The sequence below is a fragment of the Zonotrichia albicollis genome, chromosome 3 (assembly GCF_047830755.1).
Source record: "Zonotrichia albicollis isolate bZonAlb1 chromosome 3, bZonAlb1.hap1, whole genome shotgun sequence".
Taxonomy (NCBI): Eukaryota; Metazoa; Chordata; class Aves; order Passeriformes; family Passerellidae; genus Zonotrichia; species Zonotrichia albicollis.
In genome coordinates, this window is record NC_133821.1 from 517,693 (window position 1) to 542,228 (window position 24,536).

The 24,536-nt window shown below is 66.6% G+C and overlaps 2 protein-coding genes across 5 annotated transcripts; both read right to left on the reverse strand.

The window, feature by feature from the left end:
• Window positions 1-235: 235 nt before the first annotated feature.
• Window positions 236-8,079, reverse strand: MPV17 (mitochondrial inner membrane protein MPV17). Of its 2 annotated transcripts, XM_074536284.1 has the most exons (7): window positions 7,945-8,079; window positions 3,329-3,444; window positions 2,949-3,041; window positions 2,633-2,728; window positions 1,133-1,165; window positions 933-985; window positions 236-848 (listed from the first exon to the last, which is right to left on the reverse strand). In XM_074536284.1, exons 1-7 carry the CDS (start codon window positions 8,015-8,017, stop codon window positions 779-781), a joined length of 534 nt encoding a protein of 177 aa, XP_074392385.1. In that variant the 5' UTR covers window positions 8,018-8,079; the 3' UTR covers window positions 236-778. The 2 variants fall into 2 exon arrangements, with proteins under 2 accessions (XP_074392385.1, XP_074392386.1); XM_074536285.1 differs by lacking the exon at window positions 2,949-3,041 and having other exon boundaries at window positions 1,135-1,165.
• On the reverse strand, window positions 8,062-24,454 carry CAD (carbamoyl-phosphate synthetase 2, aspartate transcarbamylase, and dihydroorotase). 3 transcript variants are annotated; one of them, XM_074536282.1, is made up of 45 exons: window positions 24,142-24,454; window positions 23,829-23,968; window positions 22,569-22,698; window positions 22,251-22,393; window positions 22,006-22,147; window positions 21,357-21,528; window positions 20,325-20,510; window positions 20,135-20,247; window positions 19,885-20,030; window positions 19,669-19,800; window positions 19,236-19,469; window positions 18,932-19,153; window positions 18,455-18,643; window positions 18,130-18,254; window positions 17,920-18,053; window positions 17,734-17,846; window positions 17,398-17,648; window positions 17,081-17,327; window positions 16,701-16,799; window positions 16,386-16,610; window positions 16,125-16,307; window positions 15,821-16,039; window positions 15,573-15,740; window positions 15,320-15,502; window positions 15,143-15,247; window positions 14,818-15,066; window positions 14,533-14,614; window positions 14,193-14,359; window positions 13,753-13,917; window positions 13,548-13,679; window positions 12,476-12,677; window positions 12,215-12,405; window positions 12,006-12,146; window positions 11,803-11,898; window positions 11,286-11,424; window positions 11,148-11,195; window positions 10,643-10,687; window positions 10,385-10,539; window positions 10,224-10,298; window positions 9,631-9,843; window positions 9,354-9,479; window positions 9,125-9,280; window positions 8,949-9,050; window positions 8,770-8,864; window positions 8,062-8,192 (listed from the first exon to the last, which is right to left on the reverse strand). In XM_074536282.1, exons 1-45 carry the CDS (start codon window positions 24,224-24,226, stop codon window positions 8,090-8,092), a joined length of 6,768 nt encoding a protein of 2,255 aa, XP_074392383.1. In that variant the 5' UTR covers window positions 24,227-24,454; the 3' UTR covers window positions 8,062-8,089. The 3 variants fall into 3 exon arrangements, with proteins under 3 accessions (XP_074392383.1, XP_074392382.1, XP_074392384.1); XM_074536281.1 differs by lacking the exon at window positions 11,148-11,195 and having other exon boundaries at window positions 24,142-24,335; XM_074536283.1 differs by lacking the exons at window positions 8,062-8,192; window positions 8,770-8,864; window positions 8,949-9,050; ... (6 more) ...; window positions 11,148-11,195; window positions 11,286-11,424 and adding an exon at window positions 11,671-11,733 and having other exon boundaries at window positions 24,142-24,335.
• Window positions 24,455-24,536: the final 82 nt, after the last annotated feature.

A 24,536-nucleotide genomic window follows, 5' to 3' on the forward strand; every position in this document is an offset into this window, starting at 1 on the left:
CCCAAAGCACCATTCCCCCCTTTGCCAGAGCCCCCTCCCCTCTCCAGCCCCCGGGCAGCCCACCCCAGCAGCCTGCAGCCCCCTGCCCATGCTGGGTGTCTCGAGCTGAGGCAGAGAGGAGCTGTTGATCCAGAACAGAACAGAACAGAACAGAACAGAACAGCACAGCTGCTCTGGAACAGCACCTTCAGGGCCTGGGGACACGCTGGGCCACAAGGGCCGTGGCAATCAGAAGTGAAGGTTCTGTTTATTGATGCTTTGCCTGCCCACAGCAGAGGCACAGCAAACGCTGCATTCAGGGGGAGCATGCCCAGGCTGCAGTGCCCAGCTCTGTGCCCCTGGCACAGCCAGGGCCAGCCCTGCCCCACTTGCACTCCTCTCTTCCCTCGGGATGAGCCATGGGGAAGGTCAGAGCGACACTCGGGGCAGGAGCACGCTGTGGGCAGGGCTGGGAAAGGGCTGAGCACAGGTGGAGAAGAGCATCGAGAGCAGAGCCAGGCCTGTCCTGGCATTCCTGGCACCATCCCCTGCCCGGGGCAGCTGTGCCCACAGGGGATGGTGCTCCCCTGAGAGAGGAGCAGGGGGGCTGCTGCAGGACCCTGTGTGCCCCGGCCTGCCCATACCATGTGTGCCCACTGCCAGGGCTCAGCTGGGCACTGCCAGGGCTCAGGGCTCCTGTGGGATCAGGCAGGGCTCAGGCTGGGCACTGCCAGGGCTCAGGGTTCCTGTGGATCAGGCCGGGCACAGCTGGGCACTGCCACAGGACTCAGCTCCTGCCTCACATCCGATTCGCCTTCCAGGACAGGTAGCAGTTCCAGACGATGGCAACACACTGGACAACAGCCAGCCTGGGCACAGAGGGGACACAGGGGACAGGGTCTGCAGCTGCCAGCTCAGGGGGCAGGGACTGGGCACCAGGGCCACAACCCTACCTGTGCTGCAGAGGCACAAAGTAGAAGTTGGCAATTTGCACGGGTGGCCAGATCTGGGCAGAGAAGGGGAGAGGTGAGGAGCCCTGCCAGGGTTCCCATCCCACACCCAGCCCTGCCTGGCACTCAGGGTGCCCCACAGAGCCCATGGCAGCCCCACGGGACAGGGACAGGGGCAGGGACAGGGACGTGCCAGCACTCACACAGTAATTGGTCACCAGGGCATCCATGTAGTCCTGGAAGAGAAAGGAGGTGTGAGCACTCAGAGTGCCCCATCCCTGCCACTGGTGCCCAGCTCCGCTGCTGGGCACGGAGCCCCTGCAGCCCTGGCCATGCCCTCCACAGCCCTGAGCGTGACCAGAGCCATCCCCCCCGAGAGCCCTTTGTGCCACAGCCAGGTCACACGGCTTGTTCCCCAGGGTGGGCTGTGAGCCCCCTCCCAGCTCAGTGCTCCCCAGGCCCCTCCTGGGCAGCAGAGATGGAGCAGGGCACTGAGCTGGGCACTGCCTGGGAGCCCAGGGTGCTGCGGTGTCCTGGTGCCACAGCCACGGCCATGTCCCAGCCCTGTCCCTGGGCAGCAGGACGATCCCTGGGCAGCCACAGCCGTGTCCCAGCGCTGTCCCAGGACAACAGGAAGAGTCCCGGGCAGCCTGGCCGTGACTCAGCCGGCAGGGCAGGCTCCTGGAGGCGCTGGCAGCAGCCCAGCCGGGGTGATGGATGCTCTGCTGACGCTTCCTCTGCGTGGGGACAGGCGGATGCGGCCCCAGCCAGGGCTGAGGGTGCTGCCAGCGCTGCTCCAGCCCAGCCAGCACCCCCGTCCTGGCCAGGGATCCCAGGGCCACAGCCTGCACCAACCACCAGCCACAGCAGGATGCCCTGGGGAAGGCAAGGCAAGATCCAAGGCATCAGCTGGTCAGGATGAGCAGGGAAGATGGATGGAGTGTTCATGGAGTGCTCATGCATGTCAAGATCCATGGCATGAGCTGGGCAGGATCAGCAGGGCAAGATGGATGGAGCGCTCAGAGCGCTGCCTGTGCCCATGATCTGTTCATGTGTGCCCTCAGGGCGCTCAGAGCACCCCATGCCCCGGCTGTGGCTTGCACAGAGCCTGAGGAAAGCAGAGCTGATGTGATCCTGCCCCGGGATCTGCCTCCTGCACTCTGGGGCAGGATGAGGGGCACGTGCTGGCAGTCCAGGCACATCCAATGCAGAGGAATGAACCCAGGCAGAGCTCCAGCCAGGCTGGGCCGTTCACAGGCAGCCCCAGCGAGAGAGGCTGGTGTGGCTGTCCTGGCAGCCACACGACCACCCCACGGTGCCTCATCCTGTGGCAGGTGGGCACCCACTCCCCAGTGACTCACCCTGCACACGCTGACTCAGTGTCCACACCGCTTTCCAGCAATTACCGTTAATGGGAGTCATCTCGGTAATTGCTCCGGAGCCCCAGCCAGAGCAGGGCTGGACAGCACGCCCGTGGCACCCGTGTCTGGCCCAGGTGGGACCCAGCACTCGCCCACAGGACACCCGTGCCAGAGGAACTGTCCCTGGCACCAGCACTTGGACTGGCAGCACTGGGCACCCACCACCCCAGGGCCGTGGGTCCCATGCCTGGGCACGGACACAAACGGGGGCAGCCAGCAGGGCCAGCCCAGGAGGAGCTGCCAGGGCCCCACAGTGCCCAGGGCAGCAGCAGCAGCACTCACCTGCTGGATCTTGGCCCAGTTCTCCTGCAGTGAGAGCCCGTTGGTGGCCCCTGTGACAGCCAGGAAGCAGCCAAGAAAGCACGGAGCGAAGCCCCCCTGCCAGAGAGGAGCCCGGGCCGATGAATGAGGAGCTTGTGGTGCTTGGAGCCAGGCTGGCCACAGGCAGCCTCTGAGAAAATGCCCACCCAGCCCTCCATGGCACTGGGCTGGGCCCAGCTCAGGCACTGGGCTCCCAGAGCAGGCTGGACACCTGGCACAGGTCTGTCCTGTGCCCACTGCCCAGCCCCACACAGCACCCTCGCCATGTCACACCAACCTGGTCCAGGATCACCTTCTTCACAGCCACAACTTTTGTGTTCCCTGGGACGAGCCAGTCCAGGATCCTGTACCAGCTGCCCACAACAGGGCCCTGCAGGAGCCAGGGGGTGAGGAGCAGCCTCTGTCCTCAGGGGTCAGGGCTGGGGCCTCCAGGGCTGGTTACACGGCCCTGCTCCAGCTCTGGACCACAAAGCAAGCTCATCCTATGCTGCTCCTGCTCCATGGAACTGGCCCTGCCCATGGCTGCTGGAGGTGGCACCAGGATGGCCCAACTCACAGCCCACCACCACAGTCCCACCCTGTTGAAGGAGCCCTCCCATGCCATGATCCCATGCCATGATCCCATGCCATAACCCCACCCCATCCATCCCCACTCACCACAAAGCAGAAGCCAATGCCCATCATTTTCAGGGTGCGGGGGCACTGGTGCCCGTGCAGCCCCCGCTGCTCCACCAGCTGCTGTGCAATCACATCCCCAGCTCCCATCAGGGCCCCTGCAACCAGCACGGCCCACTCAGGCAGGCCAGGCCCCCGTGTGCCCCCTGCCCAGGGTGCCTGAGCCTGCTCAGCCCTGGTGGGGCTGTCCCAGCTGCAGCTCCATGGCCTGCACCAAACCCCATGGCACCAAACCCCATGGCACCAAACCCCATGGCACAGGAGTCCCACCCTGCCAAGTGCCTCAGGGCTCTCACCGCAGCATCTCTGCTCAAAACCGTGTCCAGCTGCACCTGGACATGGGGCTGACCCATCAGCCAGGCTCCACGGTGCTCTCAGAGCAGAGCCTGCCCAGCTGCTGCCCATGTTCTCCACCGCAGCCTCTCCCTGGGCACCGGGCAGGCTCTGCCCACTGCGATCCCTCTCTGCAGACCCAGGCAGGCTCTGCCCACTGCGATCCCTCTCTGCAGACCAGCTCTCTGCCCAGGCCGGCTCTGCCCACTGCGATCCCCTCCCTGCCCGTGTCCCCCGCCCCACCAGCTGGGCTGGGCAGAGTGTGTGCTCCCCGCTGCCCCAGCCCCTCGCCACAGCCGGCAGCTGGCACAGCTCCTGGCCCCGTTCCTGATCAGTGTCCTGGTGGGGCGCTGCCCGGCTGGGGCTCTGGCAGCTCCTGCTCCATCCCACACCCCTGACCCCTTCGACGCAACTCAGCTGGCCCGGTGCTGCCTCTGCAGCTGCTCCCCGGCCCCGGCGGCTCCTGCTCCTTCTCCCCTCTCCCCTCTTCCCCGGGACGGTTCCCTGGCAGGTCTCCAGTCCCGCTGCCGCTCTGCTCCGTCCTCGGGAGCCCTGGGCCCAGCAAACCCTCGGTCTGAGGGGTGCAGCCCCCGCAGCCCCAGCCTGACAGCCCCAGGGTTGTGGTACCAGCCCTGCTCCAGGGACTTGGTCAGCAGCTCCTCACGGACAAGGGCCCAGCTCCTTCTCCCCACACCATGCCAGATGGTCCCTGAAGCTCACCGGCAGCGCCAGCCCGGGCTCTGCAGCCCCACAGAGCACCACTGCTGCTTCACAGGCTCCATGTCCCAGCCCCGACCAGCCCCAGGATCTGGGGGTCTGTCCCCCGCACCCCCCATGACGGCAGAGCAGCCCCTCCAGCTCCGGGGCCACAACGGCACCGGGCAGGGGATGGAGGCAGGCATGGGACTCCAGGCCAGCACAGCCAGAGCACCGGTGGTTGCACGGCAGCACTGCCTGGAGCTGCATTCCCTGGAGCTGCATTCCCTGGAGCTGCACTGCCTGGAGCTGCACTGCCTGGAGCTGCACTGCCTGGAGCTGCATTCCCTGGAGCTGCACTGCCTGGAGCTGCACTGCCTGGAGCTGCATTCCCTGGAGCTGCACTGCCTGGAGCTGCATTCCTTGGAGCAGCACTGTCTGGAGCTGCATTCCATGGAGCTGCACTCCCAGGAGCAGGGGCACAGCACTCATGGAGACCACAGCAGGCACTGCTGTTACTCATCCAGCGCCGAAGGCTCTGGGTACAGTGCCCACAAGTGATTGAGGCTGTGGGGAGGGACGGAGTTGTCTGTGCATCCCTTCCTGGGGCTGGGGATGCAGCCAGATCCAGCCCTCTGCAAAGACTTTGGCAGCAGTGCCTGCCCAGGGTGCCACCAGCACTGCCCAAGCACAGCTCCTGTGGGGCTGGAGACTTCATCCCAGCCTAACCCCGTGCCCAGGGTGCCACCAGCACTGCCCAAGCACAGCTCCTGTGGGGATGGAGCCTTCATCCCAGCCTTACCCCGTGCCCAGGGTGCCATCAGCACTGCCCAAGCACAGCTCCTGTGGGGATGGAGCCTTCATCCCAGCCTTACCCCGTGCCCAGGGTGCCAAGCCGACCCCCAGGTCGATGTTCTTGTGACCAGAGGACTCTGAACGGGGCCCAGACCTAAGTAGGGCACCTCCATCTCCTTGGCCCTGGCAGTGCCCTGGCAGGAGCAGGGCGGGCACTGCTCTCCACAGGCAGGGGACAGCAGGTCACGGCTGCAGGCACGTGCTGCTGCTGCCCACTGTGTGCAGGCCCTGCTGGCAGCCTGGCCCAGGCCCTGCATGCAGGAGGCAGAGCCCTGCTGACCCCCAGCCCTGGGACAGCAGCATGGCCAGCAAGGGTGCCCGGGCACAGAGGGCACGGCCAGCTGCCAGCAGCGCCCTGGCCAGGCCCCAGCTGGCAGCACGGGGGTCCCTGGGAGCAGCAGGACAAGGCAGGAGGCTGGGATGGAGCTGGCACAGGGCATGGATAGCTGCACGGACACTGCACAGGCACCTCGGCTGAGCCTGGCCGTGGTGGGGATCACCTGTGGGAGCTCCGAGGAGAGCAGGAGCAAGGGGAGCAGGAGTGAGGAGAGCAGGAGAGGGAGAGCAGGAGAGGGAGAGCTGGAGGAAGGAGAGCAGGAGCGAGGGGAGCAGGAGAGGGAGAGCTGGAGGAAGGAGAGCAGGAGTGAGGGGAGCAGGAGCGAGGGGAGCAGGAGAGGGAGAACTGGAGGAAGGAGAGCAGGAGCGAGGGGAGCAGGAGAGGGAGAGCTGGAGCGAGGGGAGCAGGAGGAAGGGGAGCAGGAGCGAGGGGAGTAGGAGCGAGGAGAGCAGGAGGGGGAAAGCTGGAGCAAGGAGAGCAGGAGAGGGAGAGCAGGAGCGAGGGGAGCAGGAGGAAGGAGAGCAGGAGTGAGGGGAGAAGGAGCGTCCCTGCCCTCCTGGCTGGAGCAGGGAGAGCCGAGCAGGCAGAGCCCAGCCCGAGGCTGGTGCAGCCATGTCCAGCAGCAGCCCAGCACGCACAGAGGCCGTGCCCAGCCCTGCAGGCTGGCAGAGCCCTGGGCAGGGCTGTGCCACAGCTCCCAGTGAAGCAGCAGCAGGCAGAGCACAGCCGAGGCCGGAGCCAGGCCGGCAGGGGAGGCGAGGGCAGGGCCAGCCCCTCCCAGCTCTGCCCCGGCCTCTCGCCAAGCACAGCGGGCCGTGCTGCCAGCAATCGGCTCCGTGACAGCCGATAAAAATAACAGCAGGAACAGCTAAGCGGCCTGGCAGCGCCCCAGGCATGGGGGGCACCGTGCCACCCCCCTGCTGCCATCGGGGCTGAGAGCCAGGGGCTGCACAGGGAGGAGAGCCCCCAGCTCAGGATGGGCACCCCAGAGCCCCCTCTCCAGCTCAGCAGGGCACCCCCAGTTCAGCAGGGGCAGGGCAGGGGTGACAGGGGGGCTGCAGCAGGGGGGGCAGCAAGGAGCACGCAGGGACCCCCAGCTCCCACCCACCCACAGCACAGCCCCTGCTCAGCCCCCAGGGCACACGGAACAAGCAGGACACGCTCTCCCCCCACAAAGGCTCTCCCCCCACAAAGGCTCAGCCTCAGGTGCGCTGGGGAGAGGGAGCAGAGCAGGGACAGAGCTGCCTGGCGCCCCAGGGCTACAAATCCTTGGGGCAGCAGAGCCACGAGGGGCAGATTCCTGGCACCCCACAGCTCTGCAAGCAGCAGCAGCGTTAGGGACATTCAATGGCCTGTGCAGAGCCCTCTCCTCAGCAGCAGCAGCAGCTCTGTGCCTTCACTGCTGAGCGCTGGCAAGCACAAAGAGCTGAGCCCTTGTGATTGCCCAGGGCTACAGCTCAGCATCCATCCCTCCAGGTAAGGGAGGCCTGGGACAGTGTCCCCCCGGGTCTGGGGGTGAGGGCTGCGCCTCCTGACAGTCCCCACGAGCACTCTGGCTCCAGCACAGAGCCCTGACAGAGCTGTCTTGAGCTGGAAGCTCCAGCACACAGCCCCATAAGAGCTGTCAGCTCCAGCACAGAGCCCTGACAGAGCTGTCCTGAGCTGGAAGCTCCAGCACAGAGCCCCTGCGCAGATCTCCAGAGCCAGCAGTGGGTCACAGCCCTTCCCTGGTGTGACACACGGGGTCCCTGCTGAGCCCGGGCCATGGCAGCACCTCCTCTCCCTAAGACAGACCCCTGAGGCACTGAAGACCCCCTGCCTCCTGCACCATGACGGTGCCTGCACAGCAGGGCAAGGGGTGTGTGCCAGGGCAGGCTGTGGCTGTGGCAAGGAGGGGCAGCCAGGAGGGGCATGAGTGGGGCAGGGGCTGTGCGCCGGGGCAGGGGCTGTGTGCCAGGAGCGGGGCAGGGCAGGGGCTGTGTGCCAGGGCAGGGGCTGTGTGCGGGGCAGGGGCTGTGTGCCGGGGCAGGGGCTGTGTGCGGGGCAGGGGCTGTGTGCCGGGGCAGGGGCTGTGTGCCGGGGCAGGCGGTACCGGGAGCCGGGTACCGGCAGTATTCCGGGGGGCTGTGTGCCAGGGCAGGGGCTGTGTGCCGGGGCAGGCGGTACCGGGAGCCGGGTACCGGCAGTGTTCCGGGGGCGGGGTATGGGCAATGCTCCCGGGCAGTCTGTGCGCCGGGGCAGGGGCAGTGTTCCGGCGCAGGCTGTGTGCCGGGGCAGGGCAGGGGCTATGTGCCGGGAGGGCGGTACGGGCAGTGTTCCGGGGGTCCGTGTGCTGGGCCGGGGGTCTGAGGGCGCGGGGGCCGGGCCCGTCCCTTACCGGCCGTGAGCGCCTGCGCCGCCCCGGGCCGCCGCGCCAGCAGCCGCCCGCAGCCCCTCCAGAGCGCCGCCATGGCCCCGCGTGTCGCGGCGCGGTGACGCGTGTCGCGGCGCGATGCCGTGTCGCGACCCAGGGCGTTTATTGGTCAGTAGCGGCCCAGCACGGTGGCCAGCAGCGCCATCCGCATGTACATGCCGTTCTCCGCCTGCCGGAAGTACGCGGCGCGCGGGTCCGAGTCCACCTCCACGCTGCGGAAACGCGGCATCAGCGTGCGCCGCCCCGGGCCCCCGAGAAACCCGGCCCTGGCCCCCGAGCCAAGCCCGGGACCCCCGAACGAGCCCGCCCGCCCCGCGGTTCCTGAGCAAACCCTCCCGGGGTCCCCGAGCCCGCCCGCCCCGGGGCCTCTGGCACCCCCCTGGGACTCTCAAGACCCCCCAGACCCACACGGAAGTCCTGACACCCCCCGGACCCGGCAGCCACCGCTCAACGTGGGTTGGCTCCCCCAAGCCCAGCAAGTGCAGCCCCCGCGGCTCCGAGCTCTCCCCAGCCCTGCCCGGCACACCGCAGTCCTCCCAGACACCCTCAGCACACCGCAGCTCCCATGGCCCTGCCAGTGTCCCAGCGACCCCACTACCCCAGTGACACCGGTGCCCCAACAGCACCACTGCCCCAGGGATCCCAGGGACCCCAGTGCCCTCCCACAGCCCCCATGCCCCGAGGACCCCCCCTCTGCCCTGTATATTTCATTACCTGTTCTCCCAGACACCCCCTCCACACCTCCCCTGGCCCCCAGCACCCTCCCCAGCCCCGTTGCCCCCTCCCCACCTGATCTCGTTGACACGGGGCAGGGGGTGCATCACCACCATCCTCTCCTTGGCCCGGGTCATGATGTGGGGTGTGAGGATGAACTTCCCGAAGCACTGAGGGAACAGACAGGACCCTGAGCAGGGCAGGGGAGTGCCCGGGCCCCCGAGGGCAGCAGGAGCCAGGCTCCCCTCACTCACAGCCTCGTAGTCCTCGGCCCGCTGGAAGCGCTCCTTCTGGATGCGGGTCACGTACAGCACGTCTGTGTCCGGCAGCGCCTCCTCGATGCTCCCAAACTCCTCCTGCAGGGCACCGTGAGGTTGGGGGGGACACAGGGCTGGAATGTGTGGGGGCCACCCCCCGGCGTGCCCCTCACCTGCTGGATGCCCCTGGAGGCCACGAAGCTGGTGATGTCGGCGGGCATGCGGAGCTCGGGCGGGGTGACGTAGCGCAGGTGCACGCGGTACAGCGTGAGCAGGCGCGCCAGGGAGTGCACCGTGCGCCCGTGCTTCAGGTCCCCCACCATGGTGATCTGGGGACAGCGGTCAGCCTGGCCTGCCCGGGGCCCCCTGAGCCCCCGGCCGTGGCTCTGCCCCCCAGCTCACCGTCATGCCATTGACCGTGCCCAGCTCCTCGCGGATGGTGAAGATGTCCAGCAGTGCCTGCGTGGGGTGCTCGCCCACGCCGTCCCCTGCGTTGATCACCGGCTTGCGGCAGTGCCTGGCGGCCAGCTGGGCAAGGCAGGGCAGGTGAGGGCAGGCAGGACACAATTCCCATGGCCCCAGGGCAGGGGAGCCCAGCCGGGGAGCACAACACCATCCCTGCCCTCGGGGCAGTGCCCGGTGCCCCCAGAGCAGGAGGCAGCTGCCCTGAGCCTCTCACCTCGACAGCGCCGGGCTGGGGGTGCCGCAGCACCAGCACGTCGGCGTAGCAGCACATGGTCTGCACGGAGTCAGCCAGCGACTCGCCCTTCTGCACCGAGGAGGTGGCCTCGCAGAAGGACAGCACGGAGCCCCCCAGCCGGCTCATGGCTGCCGCGAAGGAGCTGCTGGTCCGTGTGCTCACCTCGTAGAACATGCTGGCCATCACCTTCCCCTGCAGGGCCCGGCTGTCAGCTCGGGGAGCCCTGGCACCCCACCCGACATGGGGGTCCCTTGGGGTGCACGGGGTTCCCTCGGAGTGCATGGGGCTCCCTCGGGGTGCCCAGGGCTCCCTCGGGGTGCCGGGAGATCCCTTGGGGTGCATGGGGCTCCTCAGGGTGCCGGGGGATCCCTTGGGGTGCATGGGACTCCTCGGGGTGCCGGGGGATCCCTTGGGGTGCATGGGGCTCCTTTGGGATACACAGGGTTCCTTCGGGGTGCACGGGGCTCCCTCGGGGTGCACAGGGCTCCCTCGATGTGCACAGGGCCCCCTCGGGATACATGGGGCTCCTCAGGGTGCCCAGGGCACAGGTGGGTGCTCCGGGCACGGCTCACCTTGAGGATGTCCAGGCTGCGCTCCTTCTGCACCAGCATGCGCAGGGTGTGTGCCACGTTGAACAGGTGGGACAGCTGCGGGCACAGGCGGCACCCGGGGCTCAGCGGGGGCACAGGAGGCACCACAGCCCCCAGAGCCCCCTGCCCGCCCGGCCGGGCACCTGCTCCTTGGAGAACTGCCGCACAGAGAGCACATGCTGCCCAACCAGGGGGTGCAGCAGCGGCGAGGTCTGGAAGTGGGGGGCGCGCTGGGGGGACGTCTGGCGCGGGACAGGGCCCAGCGGGTGGAAGTGGCTGTCCTGGATCGCTGCCGAATCTGTGGCACCGAGAGCAGCCAGTCAGCCCACGGGGGTGCCCTGAGGGGCCCAGCCACCAGGCACAGAGCCTGCATCCCCACTGTGGGCCCCTGCTGCACTCACCCGGTTCCGCTGCCTTCCTGCCGCCCTTCTCTCGAGTGTCCTCAGCTGGGTGGGAGAGGGGAGCAGGGGTGTTAGGGATGTGGCAGAGGTGGCACCCCAGGCCCTGCTCCTGTCCCAGCGTGCCACCAGTGTGGCACAGCCCTGCGGGCACGTGGCAACACCAGGTGAAACCAAGGTGGGCGTGACGCCAGGGTGATGGTGACCCAGAGACAGGCAGTCCGAGCCCCACGCTGTGCTGTGACCCTCTCCCTGCTCGCCCCGCAGCTCCCAGCTGGCCACCCCCAGGTCACACTGGCAGTGAGGGTCCCCGAGGTGCCACGCAGGCTGGGGCGGGAGGGAGCGGGCGGCACGGCCGTGCCCTGTCCTACAGCACCCAGCCTGGTGCTGGGTGCCACAAGGGGCCCTCGGGGGGCATGCAAGCAGCCCGGGGCCTGCAGGGCACCTGGGGGAGGGGATGCACTCATGGGCTGCACGTGATGCCAGCACTGAGCCCCCCCGACATTACCGGTGCCTCGGGCGCCCGGGCGGTGCGCGGCTCCCAGCCTCCGGAACGCTGAACGGGACACAAGGGCTGGCGTCAGCGGGGCGCCCAGCCACGGTCCACCCGGCCCCGGAGCGCGCCCGCCGCCCGCCCAGCCCGTACCTGGCAGCTCGGGGTCCGAGGCTCGGTGGATGCGGGGCGGGAGGTGGAAGCGCGTGTCCCCCGCGGGGCCGGGCCGGCGCGGGCTGGGCGCCCGTCCACGCAGCGCGTCCCCAGCCACGGGCCGGGACTGCTCGGGGGGCTGCAACAGAGACCAGAATGGAGCACAGAGGGACCCCTGCCAGATCTGTGCACCCCGGTACCTTCAGTCTCAGCATATCACCAGCCACGGGCCGGGACTGCAATGAGAGACCAGGCTGGAGCTGGGGCACAGAGGGACCCCTGCCAGATCTGTGCACCTTCAGTCTCAGCATGTCACCAGCCATGGGCCGGGACTGCTCGGGGGGCTGCAACAGAGACCAGAATGGAGGGACCCCTGCCAGATCTGTGCACCCCGGTACCTTCACAGTCTCAGCACGTCCCCAGCCACGGGCCGGGACTGCTCGGGGGGCTGCAGCAGAGACCAGGCTGGAGCTGGGGCACAGAGGGTCCCCCCTGCTAGAGCTGTGCACCCCGGTACCTTCACAGTCTCCTTGGTGGGGGCCACATGTGGCAGCAGTGCAGCTCCTGCAGTCCACTTCCTCACATCCTGTCCATAGCCAGGGGGCACCAGCACCTGCAGGCACGGCAGGGATGGGATTAGGGAAATGGGGTCAGCACTGGGAGACCCCCTCTGTGATGGGGGCACCCTCAGTACAGGAAGGAAAGGAGCCAGGACCTTACCTGCCCATCGATGTAGGCAACCTCCCCACGCAGGACCACCCTGCGCACCGTGCCCTTGACCTGCATGCCCTCAAAGGGGGTCCAACGGGCCTTGGAGAACACTGTGCTGCTGGGGATGATCCACTCCTGCTCCAGGTCCACCTGCCAGGACAGCGGGTCAGAGGCAGAAGGGTGGGGGCTGCACCTGGGGTGGGAGGGCAAGGACACACCTCCACATAGGTGTCCTCCTGAGCAGGCAGCCCAAAGATCTTGCGAGGGTTCTCATAGAGGCGCTGCACGATGTCCTCCACGCTGAGCCTCCCCTCAGAGACGGCCGTCAGCAGCAGCGGCAGCATGGTCTCCAGGCCAGGGTACCCAGGGGGCGGCTCCGGCCCCTGCTTCTCCTCCAGCGTGTGAGGAGCTGCAGGACAGGGCTGTCACCGGGGCTGTCCCCACTGCTTTCCCCACGGCCACCACCCCTGGGCACTAACCGTGGTCAGTGGCAAAGCAGTCGATGATGTCAATGTTCTCCCAGAGCGCCTGCACGTCCTGGCGGGTGCCCAGCTCGGGCCGCACGGCCGCACGGCCCTTCCCCAGGCGGCCCAGGTCGTCCTGGCTCAGGAATAGGTGGTGCGGGGCCACCTCGCACGTCACCGGGACCCCTCTCTGCTTGGCCGCCTTGATGAGCAGGATCTGGGGCAGCCCGGGTTAGTGGGTGCTCTGCTGTGATTTCTGGGTTTACCCCAGAACCCGGGTTCCTCCCCTGATCATTCCCTCCCAGGTGTGTCAGTCCCCTCTCCTTTCCCCTCCCAGCGCTGTCAGTTCTGCCATTCCAGAAGGGCCTCGAGTGATTGGCAGATTGAAAGGATGCCGTCTACCCCTGGGGGCACTGGGCCATCCAGTGTCCTTTGTCCCTTTGTCCCTCCTGTCCCTGCTTGGTGGCTCCCTGCCCCTTCCCTGCCCCTCTCCCGGGGTTCAAAGGAGCAGCAACCACGGGCTCAGGGAGTTCTGTTGGAGCTGGTGCTGCATTCAGAGGCCTGTGGGCCAGAATAAAGCTCTGGATCCAAACCCTCCATCAGAACCGACTCCTTTCCTTCACCATCGCCTTAAAGCTTCTCTGGCAGAGGGAAACCTGAGGAGCAGCCCCTGTTATGGGGGGAAGCTCCATCCCAGCACCATCAGAGCTCCTGCAGGCCTGGAATTGTCCCCACAGGCCCAGTGCAGCACCCAGCCAGGCAAAAGTGTGTGTGGGGTGAAACACCACACACCCACAGCCCAAAGTGTCTGTGGGGTGAAACACCACACACCCAGCTGGCCAAAGGTGTCTGTGGGGTGAAACACCACACACCCACAGCCCAAAGTGTCTGTGGGGTGAAACACCACACACCCAGCTGGCCAAAGGTGTCTGTGGGGTGAAACACCACAGTGCCACTATTTGGTCCAAGCGCAGAGCCAGACAAGCCAAGGCTCGTCCCATCTGGCAATATTGGTAATATTCCAATAAGTGGGGAACCCAGAGGGCCCCGTGCTCCATCCCTGGAGCCCAGAGCTCGCCCTGCTCACCTCCTCCCTGCGGGCCACGTGGCAGATGTGGACGGGGCGCTGGTACAGCTGGGCCACCATCAGCACGGCGGCCACCGTCTGCCGCTCGGCGTGCGCCACGATGGGCAGGTGCCGCGGCCACTGCTCCAGGTGCTGGGGGCACAGGGCTGGTGGGCACCGGGGCCAGGAGCCACCTGCCCCTGCCAGCCGCGGCCCCCCGGCTCACCTCCATCCACAGCGACACGTCGTCCATCCGCAGGCTGGAGAAGGTGTCGTTCAGGTACATCTTGAGCCCGGCGGCTGCCCCAGCCAGGGGGCCCAGAGTGCCAGCGTTGTCCACGGAAGCCCCCAGGAAGAGAGCAAAATCACAGCGGGCCCCAGCCTCAGCCAGCTGCACGACAAGAGGCAGTGGGTGCTGTGGTGGGACCAGTCCTGCCACCAGCAACGAGCCCGCTGTGGACAGCGAGCCCACCATGGGCAGTGAGCCCACCATGGATGTGAGCCCACCATGGGCAGTGAGCCCACCATGGGCAGTGAGCCCACTGTGGACAATGAGCCCACCATGGGCAGTGAGCCCACCATGGATGTGAGCCCACCATGGGCAGTGAGCCCACCATGGCTCTTACAGGAGGGGATGGGAGCACCAGGCTGGCAGCAGCTCCTCACCTTCTGTGCCAAGGCGAAAGAGGTGGCATCGGTGACAGCAGGGCTGGTGTTGGGCATGGCACACACCATGGTGACACCCCCGGCCAGGGCAGCTGCTGTGCCTGATGCAAAGTCCTCCTTGTGGGTGCCACCCGGCTCACGGAGGTGCACGTGAACATCGATCAGGCCTGGGGAGTGTCAGTGTCAGCACTGGCAGCTGCTGGCCACAGGGACACGAGGGACAAGGCCATCCCCCCAGTGCAGCATGGAAACATCTCTGCAGCACCTCCAGATGTGCCCAGCCCAGCTCCCAGCACTGTGCCCATTCTTGTGCTGTGCCCTGGGACCACTGAACACCCACCTGGCAGACGGATGAGCTTCTGGGAGGTCATGCAGTCCACGTGCATCTTCATTGGGGGCGCTGCCCCAATCTGGCCCAGTGCCTGCAGAAAGAGCAGCCATGAGGCAGGACCAGGGGCAGGAGCAGGGGCCAGGGGATGATGCCTGTCTAGGTGCCCCCCAAAACCAACCCCTGCACAGCGGCACCCACACACAGAGCCTGCCCCACAGCACCCACAGCAGGGCTTCTGCAGCCCTGCTCTGCTCCCTTTGCTCGCACCCGCAGTCCCCAGGCGCCCCAGCCCACCTCGACAAAGAGCTTTGTGCACTTGATGTCGATGATGAGGGGCACGGAGTAGTCGACGGCCAGGCGCCGGGTGCGGTAGCCCTTGGTGACGAAGGAGGAGAGGCGGCGGCCGCCCGAGTTGCGCATGGACAGGTTAATGACCATCTCAAAGTGGTTCTCGGCCAGGTAGTCCAGGATGCTGCGCTGGCTCTCCCGGGCACCGGCCTCGCTGCTGTCAGCCTCCTCAAAGTGCCAGTCCACGGCCTTCACCTGCGGGCAGTGACCCCGTCAGGGCCCTGCAGCGCCCCGGCAGTGACCGGCCCCGCAGGGAGGCCCCGGCCCTGACCTTGATGCCATGCTCGGTGTAGAAGTCAGCGGTGCCAAGGCTGGCATAGAGGTTGTAGCCGAGGCTCTCCAGCGTCCGCACCGTGGGCAGCAGCTCGCTCTTGTTCTGGAACCAAAGCGGGGCCGGTCAGAGGGCACAGAGGGACCCCCGGCCTCACAGCAGCCTGACCCCACGCACCTTGTAGCTGCCGATGGTCAGCAGAATGTTCTTCTTGGGGATCTTGAAGCCGGTGCTGAGCATGGCCTTCAGGTACGCCTCGCAGCGGTTCTCCCCGAAGCAGGCAACCTCGCCCGTGCTGGTCATCTCCACACCCAGCACCACGTCAGCGCCCGCCAGGCGAGAGAAGGAGAACTGGGGCACCTGGGGGCAAGGGGATGCTCAGGGGCTGCCTGGCCCTGCACCCCAGCCCGGCCCCACGGCCCCCACTCACCTTGACACCAACGATGCCCGTGCCCGTCATCAGCCCCACGGGCTCCACATCCTCGCCCATGATCACCTGGCTGGCCAGAGCCACCAAGTCCACGCCCAGGGTCTTGGAGACGAAGGGGAAGGAGCGGGAGACACGAACATTGCACTCTATCACCTTCAGCTGGTCGTCCTGGAGAGAGGGGACAGGATGAGGCAGGGCTGGGGGTGTGGGCTGCTCTCCCCTGGCCGTGCAGTCCCAGTCCCAGGCACCTTGGCGATGAGCTGCAGGTTGAAGGGCCCTGTGACCTGCAGCTCCTGCCCAATGGCGTGCACAATGGCCTTGATGCGCTCCAGCGTCTTGGGGGTGATGTCCTGGGGGGGTGTCACCAGCGTGGCATCCCCCGAGTGCACCCCAGCGTTCTCCACGTGCTCCGAGATGGCGATGGCCACCACCACGCCGTCACAGGCCACCGCGTCCACGTCAATCTCCTGTGAGCAGAGCACGGTCACAGCCTGTCCCTGGGCTGGGGCTTTCAGGGGGCACCCCAGGGCTGGAGCAGCCTCCTGCACGGACCTTGGCCTCCTGGATGAACTTGGAAATGACAACAGGCTGCTCCTTGGACACAGCCACAGCGTTGCTCAGGAACTTCTCCAGGTCGCTGTCCGAGTAGGCCACGTTCATGGCAGCCCCGCTCAGCACGTAGGAGGGGCGCACAACACACGGGTAGCCCACCTTGCAGCAGAAGTGCTTGGCTGACTGTGGACAGAAGGAACTCAGCACACACACACACACACAGCCACCCTGGGGCAGCCCTGTCCTGTTCACTGGGCCCACCTCCATGTTGGAGAGCTCCTTCCAGAGAGGCTGGCTGATGCCGATGGAGTCCAGCAGGCGGGAGAACTTGAAGCGGTTCTCGGCGGAGTCGATGGCCTCCGGGGAGGTGCCCAGGATGCGGCACTGCTGCCGGTGCAGGGCCATGGCGATGTTGTTGGGCAGCTGCCCGCCCATGGACAGGATCACACCCTCGGGGTTCTCCAGCTCGTAGATGTCCATCACCACCTGCAGCACGGTGTGGGGCAGGGGCAGGGCTGGGACAGAGCCATGGCAGCCCCCACCCAGCCCCGCAGCTGGCAGGCCCCAGCCCCTCACCTCAAAGGAAATCTCATCGAAGTAGAGGCGATCACACATGTCATAATCGGTGCTCACTGTCTCAGGGTTGTAGTTCACCATGATGGTCTTGAAGCCCATCTATTGGAGGGTGGGACAAGGTGAGCCCAGAGCCCCAACTCTACCCAGCCTCGTCCTCGGAGCAGGGACACCCACCCCTCATTCCATGGGGTGGAGGTGGCACAAGGTGAGCCCAGAGCCCCAACTCTACCCAGCCTCATCCTCAGAGCAGGGACACCCACTCCTCACTCCATGGGGTGGAGGTGGCACAAGGTGAGCGCAGAGCCCCAACCCTACCCAGCCTCATCCTCAGAGCAGGGACACCCACTCCTCCCTGCACAGGGAGCTGGGGCCCGCCTGACCTTGCGGAGCTCCTGGATGCAGCCCACAGCACACCAGTCAAACTCCACGCTGCTGCCGATGCGGTAGACGCCGGAGCCGATGACCATGACGTGGGGCTCATGGAAGGCCAGGTCGTGCTCAGAGCCGTTGTAGGTCAGGTACAGGTAGTTGGTTTGGGCTGGCCACTCCGCGGCCACGGTGTCGATCTGCTTCACCACCGGCAGGATCTTCAGGTCGCGCCGCATCTTCCGCACGGCCAGCTCGGTGCTGCACAGAGCGGGGTGAGCGCCGGGAGCCGGGCAGGGAGCAGAGCAGGGCCGTCCCCTCCCCGCCTCACCTGAGCACGGCCAGGGCCACCTGCTTGTCGGAGAAGCCGAGCTGCTTGGCGCGCTGGAGCACGGCGGGCGGCATGGTGCCCTGCTGGCCACGGTAGGACTCCAGCAGCACCGCGTGGTCCGTGATGTTCTTCATCTTGTGCAGGAACCAGCGGTCAATCTTGGTCAGCTCATAGAGACGCTCGATGCAGTAGCCGGCCCGCAGCGCCGCCGCCAGCACGAAGATCCGCTTGTCCGTCGGCATCTCCAGCTCCTGCCAGGCCAAGGGGTGAGGGTGGCCGAGGGATGCAGGTGGGCACCTCTCCCCCCAGAATGGCACAGCCAGCACCAGCGCTCACCATGTCTGAGACCGGCTTCACCGTGTGATCAAAGCCCACGCAGTTCTCGTCCACCATCCTCAGAGCCTTCTGGAAGGCCTCCTCAAAGTTCCTCCCAATGGCCATGACCTCCCCTGCAGAAGGTGGGGTGAGCAGGCGGGTCCCGTGCCCGCCACGTGCCCACCAGTGCCGTCCCTCTGTGCTCACCCACGCTCTTCATGGAGCTGCCGATCTTGGTGCTGACACGCACGAACTTGCTGAGGTCCCAGCGCGGGATCTTCACCACGCAGTAGTCCAGGCTGGGCTCAAAGCTGGCCGTGGTGGAGTTGGTGACGGAGTTCCTGAGGAGGTGACAGGGTCAGCGGCTGGGGCTGTCCCACCAGGGCAGCACCCTGTCCCACACTGGAGGTACCTCACCTGAGCAGGGGCAGGGGGATGCCCAAGGCCAGTTTGGCAGCCACATAAGCCAGTGGGTAGCCAGTGGCCTTGCTGGCCAGGGCCGAGCTGCGGGACAGCCGCGCGTTCACCTCGATGATGTAGTACTGTGGGCAGCAGGCGGGCAGGGTCAGGGGGGCCATGGAACAGGCCAAGACAGGGACACGGTGACACGGCCAGGCCCACAGTGTCCCAGGGATGCTGCAGCACAGGGCCTGCTGTGGCACAGCCTCGTGGGACAGCTGGGGCAGGAGCCAGATCCCCCAGGCTGGGGATTGGCAGAATCCCCACAGGGGGCTGCAAGTACCTGCTCTGACTCGGGGTTGAGGGCAAACTGGATGTTGCACTCGCCCACGATGCCCAGGTGCTGCACCACCTTGATGGCTGTGCGCCTCAGCATGAAGTACTCGGTGTCATTGAGGGTCTGGCTGGGTGCCACCACGATGGACTCGCCCGTGTGGATCCCCAGCGGGTCCAGGTTCTCCATGTTGCACACCTGGCAGCAGAGGGGTCACTGCTCCACGTGCTGTCCGTGGTGCGTTCCTCCCCGTTCCCAGCACATCCTCCCCTGCCCAGTCAGGACTGGAATACACGGGGTGGGCATCCCGGCATAGGGTGCAGGGTTCTGTTCACAGGGTGCAGCTCCCAGTGGCACACAGCAGCTGTGCCAGCCCCACCAGAGGCACTGGGGAGCCCTCCCTGGGGACAAGGAGCAGCACGAGCCCCCATCCCCTGCCCCACATCCATCCCCCTGCAGCAGCCCAGGGCCTCCTCCATCCCGTACCGTGATGCAGTTGTTGTAGGCATCCCGCACCACCTCGTACTCAATCTCCTTCCAGCCCTTCAGGGATTTGTCCACCAGCACCTGGGAGGTGTGGGTGAAGGCCTGGCTCACCAGAGCCACCAGCTCCTCCCTGTTGTTGGCGAAGCCAGAGCCCAGCCCTCCCAGGGCGTAGGCAGAGCGCACCAGCACCGGGTACCCCAAGCGCTCAGCTGCTGCCTGTGCCTGCAGGGAGCAAAGGGGTCAGGAACAGCAAGGGTCGGGAACAGCAGGGACAGGACCCTGCCCTGCCCCACAGCCCCCAGACCTGCTCGAGGGAGGCAGCAGCCTCGCTGGGCGCCACGTGCTCCCCGATCTCCTCCATCTTCTCCACGAAGACCTTGCGATCCTCCGTCATCTCAATGGAGGCCACGGGGGTGCCCAGCACCCGCACGCGGTACCGCTCCAGGACGCCCGCCTTGGTCAGCTCCACGCCGCAGTTGAGGGCTGTCTGTCCCCCGAAGGTCAGCAGCACCCCATCGGGCCGCTCGTTCCGGATCACCTGGGGCACGGCGAGGGGGACAGAGGCCACGGTGGGTCCTGTGCTTTCCAGCCGCCTCTTCAACTGTGCTGTCCCCCAGGTGCCTTCCAACCCCACCCAGCCCCACTGCACCAGGCTCTGGGCCATGCCCCAGCCCAGCCCCACTCCAATCCCCCAGCTCTGTCATCCCTGCATTCCCAGCCAGCATCCCGGTGCTCACCTGGGTGACGTACTCCGGGGTGATGGGCAGGAAGTACACCTTGTCTGCCAGTCCCTTGGAGGTCTGCACGGTGGCAATGTTGGGGTTGATCAGCACCGTCTGGATGTTCTCCTCCTTCAGCGCTTTGATGGCCTCATGGGGAGCAGAGGGGTCACTGCTGGTGGCCCTGGGCCCCTGAGGCCACTACCACCCCCCTGCCCTGGGACTGGCACTCACCTGTGACCCCGAGTAATCGAACTCGCCTGCCTGCCCGATGGAAAGGCCCCCGGAGCCCAGGATCAGCACCTTGCGGGGCCGGGCTGCCTCCGAGTCCCCTGTTGGTGCCTTGCTGTAGGTCAGCCACTCCTGCAGGCGCTCCCGCACTGCAAGGGGGATGTGGCACGCTGGGGACAGGGTTGGGGACACGCACGGCCCCGTCCTGCAGCCCTCGGCCCAGGGTCCGGCTGCCCCTCACCCTCACACCCACCTGTGCGGGCGCCGCCCTGCCCGTCCCGCAGGTCCCGTGCCGCCTCCACAAAGACATCAAAGAGACCCTCCAGGTCCGTGGGGCCGGCGCAGTGCTCGGGGTGGAACTGGACACTGTGGAGAGGGTCAGGCAGGGCACACCCCACGCCCCACAGCCCCCCAGCCCCACAGCCCCACAGCCCCAGGCCCACCTGAAGAAGGGCTTGCTCTGGTGCACCAGGCCCTCGTTGGAGGCGTCGTTGGCGTTGGTGAAGAGCGGCAGCCAGCCGGGCGGGAGGCTGCCCGCCTGCACCGCAAAGCCGTGGTTCTGCGCCGTGATGAAGCAGCGCCGCGAGTCCTCGTGCACGCACGGCTGGTTGTGCCCGCGGTTCCCGTACCTGGCAGGGTATGCAGCTTGTGACATTCTCTGAAAAATCCTTTCCTTAGGGTTTCTGCTCCTGAGGAGCTGAGAGGCCTCAGGAACAACACGTAAACAATGGTTATCTGCTGCTGTGGAATGCAACAGGTGCATCTGGTCTCATGTGGTTGTTTCTAATTAATGTCCAATCACAGCCCAGCTGTCTGGACTGTCTTGGTCAGACACAAACCTTTGTGATCATTCTTTTTCTGTTCTTAGCTAGCCTTCTGATGAAATCCTTTCTTCTATTCTTTTAGTATAGTTTTAATATAATATATATCATAAAATAATAAATCAAGCCTTCTGAAACCCGAAGTCAGATTCTCTTCCCTCATCCTGGGACCCCTGTGAACACCATCACAAAGGCACACACACAGCTGTCAGCCAGCCCCACAGCCAGAAGCCCTGTGCCAGCTCTGGACCCACACTTGTTGCAGTTGGTTTGGGGGGTCCCCAAGCTGTGTGTTCGCTGGTAGCAGCAGGCAGGCAAGGACTCCACACGGCTTCTGAGGGTGCTCATTAGATGAGGGTGCTAATTATTTGGGGTCCCAGCCCCGGGAGCAGCATGGTTTCTGAGGGAGAAGGGGGAGAGAGGGAGAGCCTGGGGGAAAAGGGCCAAGAGAGGAAAAGGCCAAGAGAGGTCCCAGTCCCTCCAGCACAGCCCAACAGGAAGATTCAAAGTGGGCACGGAATAAGATTTGGGCCAATGGGGTTACAGATCCATGATACTGCAGGGAAGGATCACAGGCTTGGAATAAACCGTACATTTTCAAGGGATGAGACAGAGCAAACCATTTAACTAAAATGTACCACCACACCCACTCACTTCATCTTGTAGGTCGAGGCACCGAGGGCCAGGGCGAGCAGCTGGTGGCCCAGGCAGATGCCAAAGATGGGTTTGGGCTGGGGCGCATCCAGCAGCTGGCGTAGGCTGGACACTGTCTCCTGGCAGAGCTGTGGGTCCCCAGGGCCATTGCTGATGAACAGCCCGTCAAAGGCTGTGTCCAGAGAGCAGCAGGGTCAGAGCGGGGCCCCCAGCCCCTCAGCATTACAGAGGGGCTCCCAAGGTGCCCACAGGCTCACTGCAGGCACTCCTGGCAGAGCAGCACCCTGAGCCTGAGGCTCCCCAGACACCCAGCAGGGTTACAGCCAAGGTGTTCTGAGCCCACAGCACCATTCAGGTGCCAGCGAGGCCCTGCCAGTCCCCTGTGATGCCCCAAGCCTCACCAATACCACAGCCCAGAGTCCCCCATGCCAACCACAGCAAGGCATCCCAAGCCCATGCCCTGCTCCTGTGGTGCCACACTGAGGGCCCGAGCCACCCAGGAATGATGGCACCAAGGCTCCCTAGGGCACAGCACTGAGCAGGACACAGGTGCCTGCTGTCCCCAGCACCAAACACAGACAGTGCCAGATCCCACTCCCCCCACCTGCCCTGTGGGACCCCAGCCTGTCCCCAGGCACTGCCACCTCACCTGCAGGGTCCAGCGGGTGGTCCCAGGGCACCACAGTGACGGCCGCTCCCCGCCGGCACAGGCAGCGGATCTGGTTGTTCTTCAGGCCGCAGTCGAGGGCGGTGACACGCAGGGAGCCGCCCGCGTTGAACACTCGCGGAGCCTGCGGGAGGGGAGCGATCAGCGGGGCCGCTGCTGGGGCAGCCCCACAGCCGGGGCTGCACAGCCCCACCGCAGCCCCCGGCCCCGCTCGGAGCCCCGCACACCTTCAGCGACACCTCCCGCACCAGGTGCTCCGTGTTGGGGTCCTCAAAGGCGACGCTGCCCTCGGGGGTCCCGTCCGGCACCAGCTTCCCCAGCAGCGTGCCCTTCTCGCGGATCTTCTTGGTGAGCGCCCGGGTGTCCACCCCTGCGAGGGGCTGTGAGACGCGGCCCCCCGGCCCCGGCCCGCCCAGCAGCGCCATCGCCCCAAATCCCAACAGAGGCTCCAGCCCCAGGTGGGCAAAGCTCAACAGAGACGGGTCTGCTTTCAGAACGTGCTGACCCACAGCCCCCACCTCATCCTGCCGTCTCCCCAGTCCCACCTTCCAGCCCGGGGATGTTCTGCTCCTTCAGCCACTGGTCCAGGGACTGGGATGCGCTCCAGTGGCTCGGGGTCTCTGAGCACTCGCCCACCACCAGCGTGGCCACGTGGATCTTGCTGGACTCAAACCACTGCAGGCACAGAGGCAGAGGGTCACCAGCCCAGGAGAGCCCCATGGAACACAGACCCCGTTCCCAGAGTGCAGGACCAGCCCTCCCACTGCTGGGCTGCACCTGCCTCCACCTTGCCCACACCTATGCAGCGAGGCTGAGCCTTAGTCCAGCCAAGTCCCTCTGGATCAGGGAGCTCAAGAATGGGTTGTTCAGGCTCCTACAGCAATGCTGGACTGCAGCACACTGCCCATATGGTCCATGCCATGGGAGCCCTCAGCTTGGCACAGCTGCAGCACAAACCAAGCCTGTGGGGAAGCACCACTCCCACCGACCACACCGGTATGTCCCGCGCCATGGGATCAGGGCACTGGCACCCACCCAGCACGGCCCAGGGAGGGCTGCTGACACGAGACCCCGCAGGGTGGGCGTGGGGAGGCCGGCGGGGCACGGCCGCAGCAGCGCTGGACTCTGCCCCAGCACGGACAGCGTGGAGGCCAAGGGGCTGGAGGGGGCTGGGGCCTGAGCAGCCCCTCTGGCACAGGGGCTCGAGATTCCCACCCTGCCACAGAGTCCTGATGAGGAAACACAGAGCACGCACCCCACGGGCTGCCAGGGACACACGGGACACACAGCCTGTCCCATGGGCTGAAATGGACACACAGGGACACACAGCCTGTCCCATGGGCTGAAAAGGACACACAGCCTGTCCCATGGGCTGAAATGGACACACAGGGACACACAGCCTGTCCCATGGGCTGAAATGGACACACAGCCCGCACCCCATGGGCTGCCAGGGACACACAAGGACACACAGCCTGTCCCATGGGCTGAAATGGACACACAGCCCGCACCCCACGGGCTGCCAGGGACAGGGACACAGCCCGCACCCCACACACGGCCCAGAGCACCCCACGGGCTGCCAGGGCACCCCGACCCCAGCGCTCGGGGCTCTCCCCTGCCCAGCCCCGGCTCTCCCCATGTCAGACCCCACTGCAGCCCTGCACGTCGGAGCCAAACTTCTCCGTGCCACCACGTGCCGCTCGCTGTGCCCTGGCACCGTCCCGCCCTGGCACCCGTGCCACCCTGCAGCGTCCCGTAGTGCCACGGCCACAGCGGCAGCGGGCGGGACGCGCAGCCCCCCTGCTCACCCTGCTGAGGCCGAAGGCGTCGGGCTCGTCGCGGGGCACGCCGTAGTTACCGACCAGCGGGTAGGTGAGCACCAGGATCTGCGCCTTGTACGAGGGGTCGGTCAGGGCCTCGGGGTACCCCACCATGCCGGTCTGGAACACTGCGGGGATGGGCACGGGGTGATGGGGGCACCGATCCCGGCCCCGCGCCCCGGACAGGCCCCACGGCGGGCCCCGAGAGGAGGGAGGCACCGGGCCCGGCCGGATCCGCTCCTTCCCGCTCCTTCCCGCTCCCGCGCCGCCCCACGGCATCCCGGCCCCCGGCCGCACTCACCGACTTCCCCCGCGGCCGCGGCCCCGACGGCCCCGAAGGGGCGGCCGGGCAGCACCGAGCCGTCCTGCAGCACCAGCCGGGCCATGGCGCCGCCACGTGCGCTCCGCTCCGGGACTCCGCGGCGGCCACCGAGCAGCGAGAGCCCGCCCGGCTGCAGCGGCGGCGGGAGGATCCGGGGCGGGGCGGCAGCGGCACCGCCCCCGGGGCGGGACGGCGGCGGCACCTGGAGCACCGGCGATGGCGGGAAGCATCGAGCCAGGGCCTGACAGCCGGTTGGCGGTGCACGGCTGGAGATGCTGGTACAGGCGAGCACCGGAGCTCCACCGGTATCATAACAGGCACAAGGATGGTTAGGGAATTCGCGGTGCTGGACCGCAAGAACAACTCCCGAATAG

Coding starts and splice junctions, on each gene's coding strand:
- MPV17 (XM_074536284.1), bottom strand. CDS start 8,017: ATGGCGGCGCTCTGGAGGGGCTGCGGGCGGCTGCTGGCGCGGCGGCCC. Junction 3,042..3,328: donor GCATTGGCTTCTGCTTTGTG/GTGAGTGGGGAT, acceptor TGGCTCCTGCAG/GGCCCTGTTGTGGGCAGCTG. Junction 1,166..2,632: donor ACTGGGCCAAGATCCAGCAG/GTGAGTGCTGCT, acceptor TTTCTCTTCCAG/GACTACATGGATGCCCTGGT.
- CAD (XM_074536282.1), bottom strand. CDS start 24,226: ATGGCCCGGCTGGTGCTGCAGGACGGCTCGGTGCTGCCCGGCCGCCCC. Junction 16,800..17,080: donor GCATCCAGGAGCTCCGCAAG/GTCAGGCGGGCC, acceptor ACCCTCCAATAG/ATGGGCTTCAAGACCATCAT. Junction 11,196..11,285: donor CTCGGACCCCGAGCTGCCAG/GTACGGGCTGGG, acceptor TGTCCCGTTCAG/CGTTCCGGAGGCTGGGAGCC.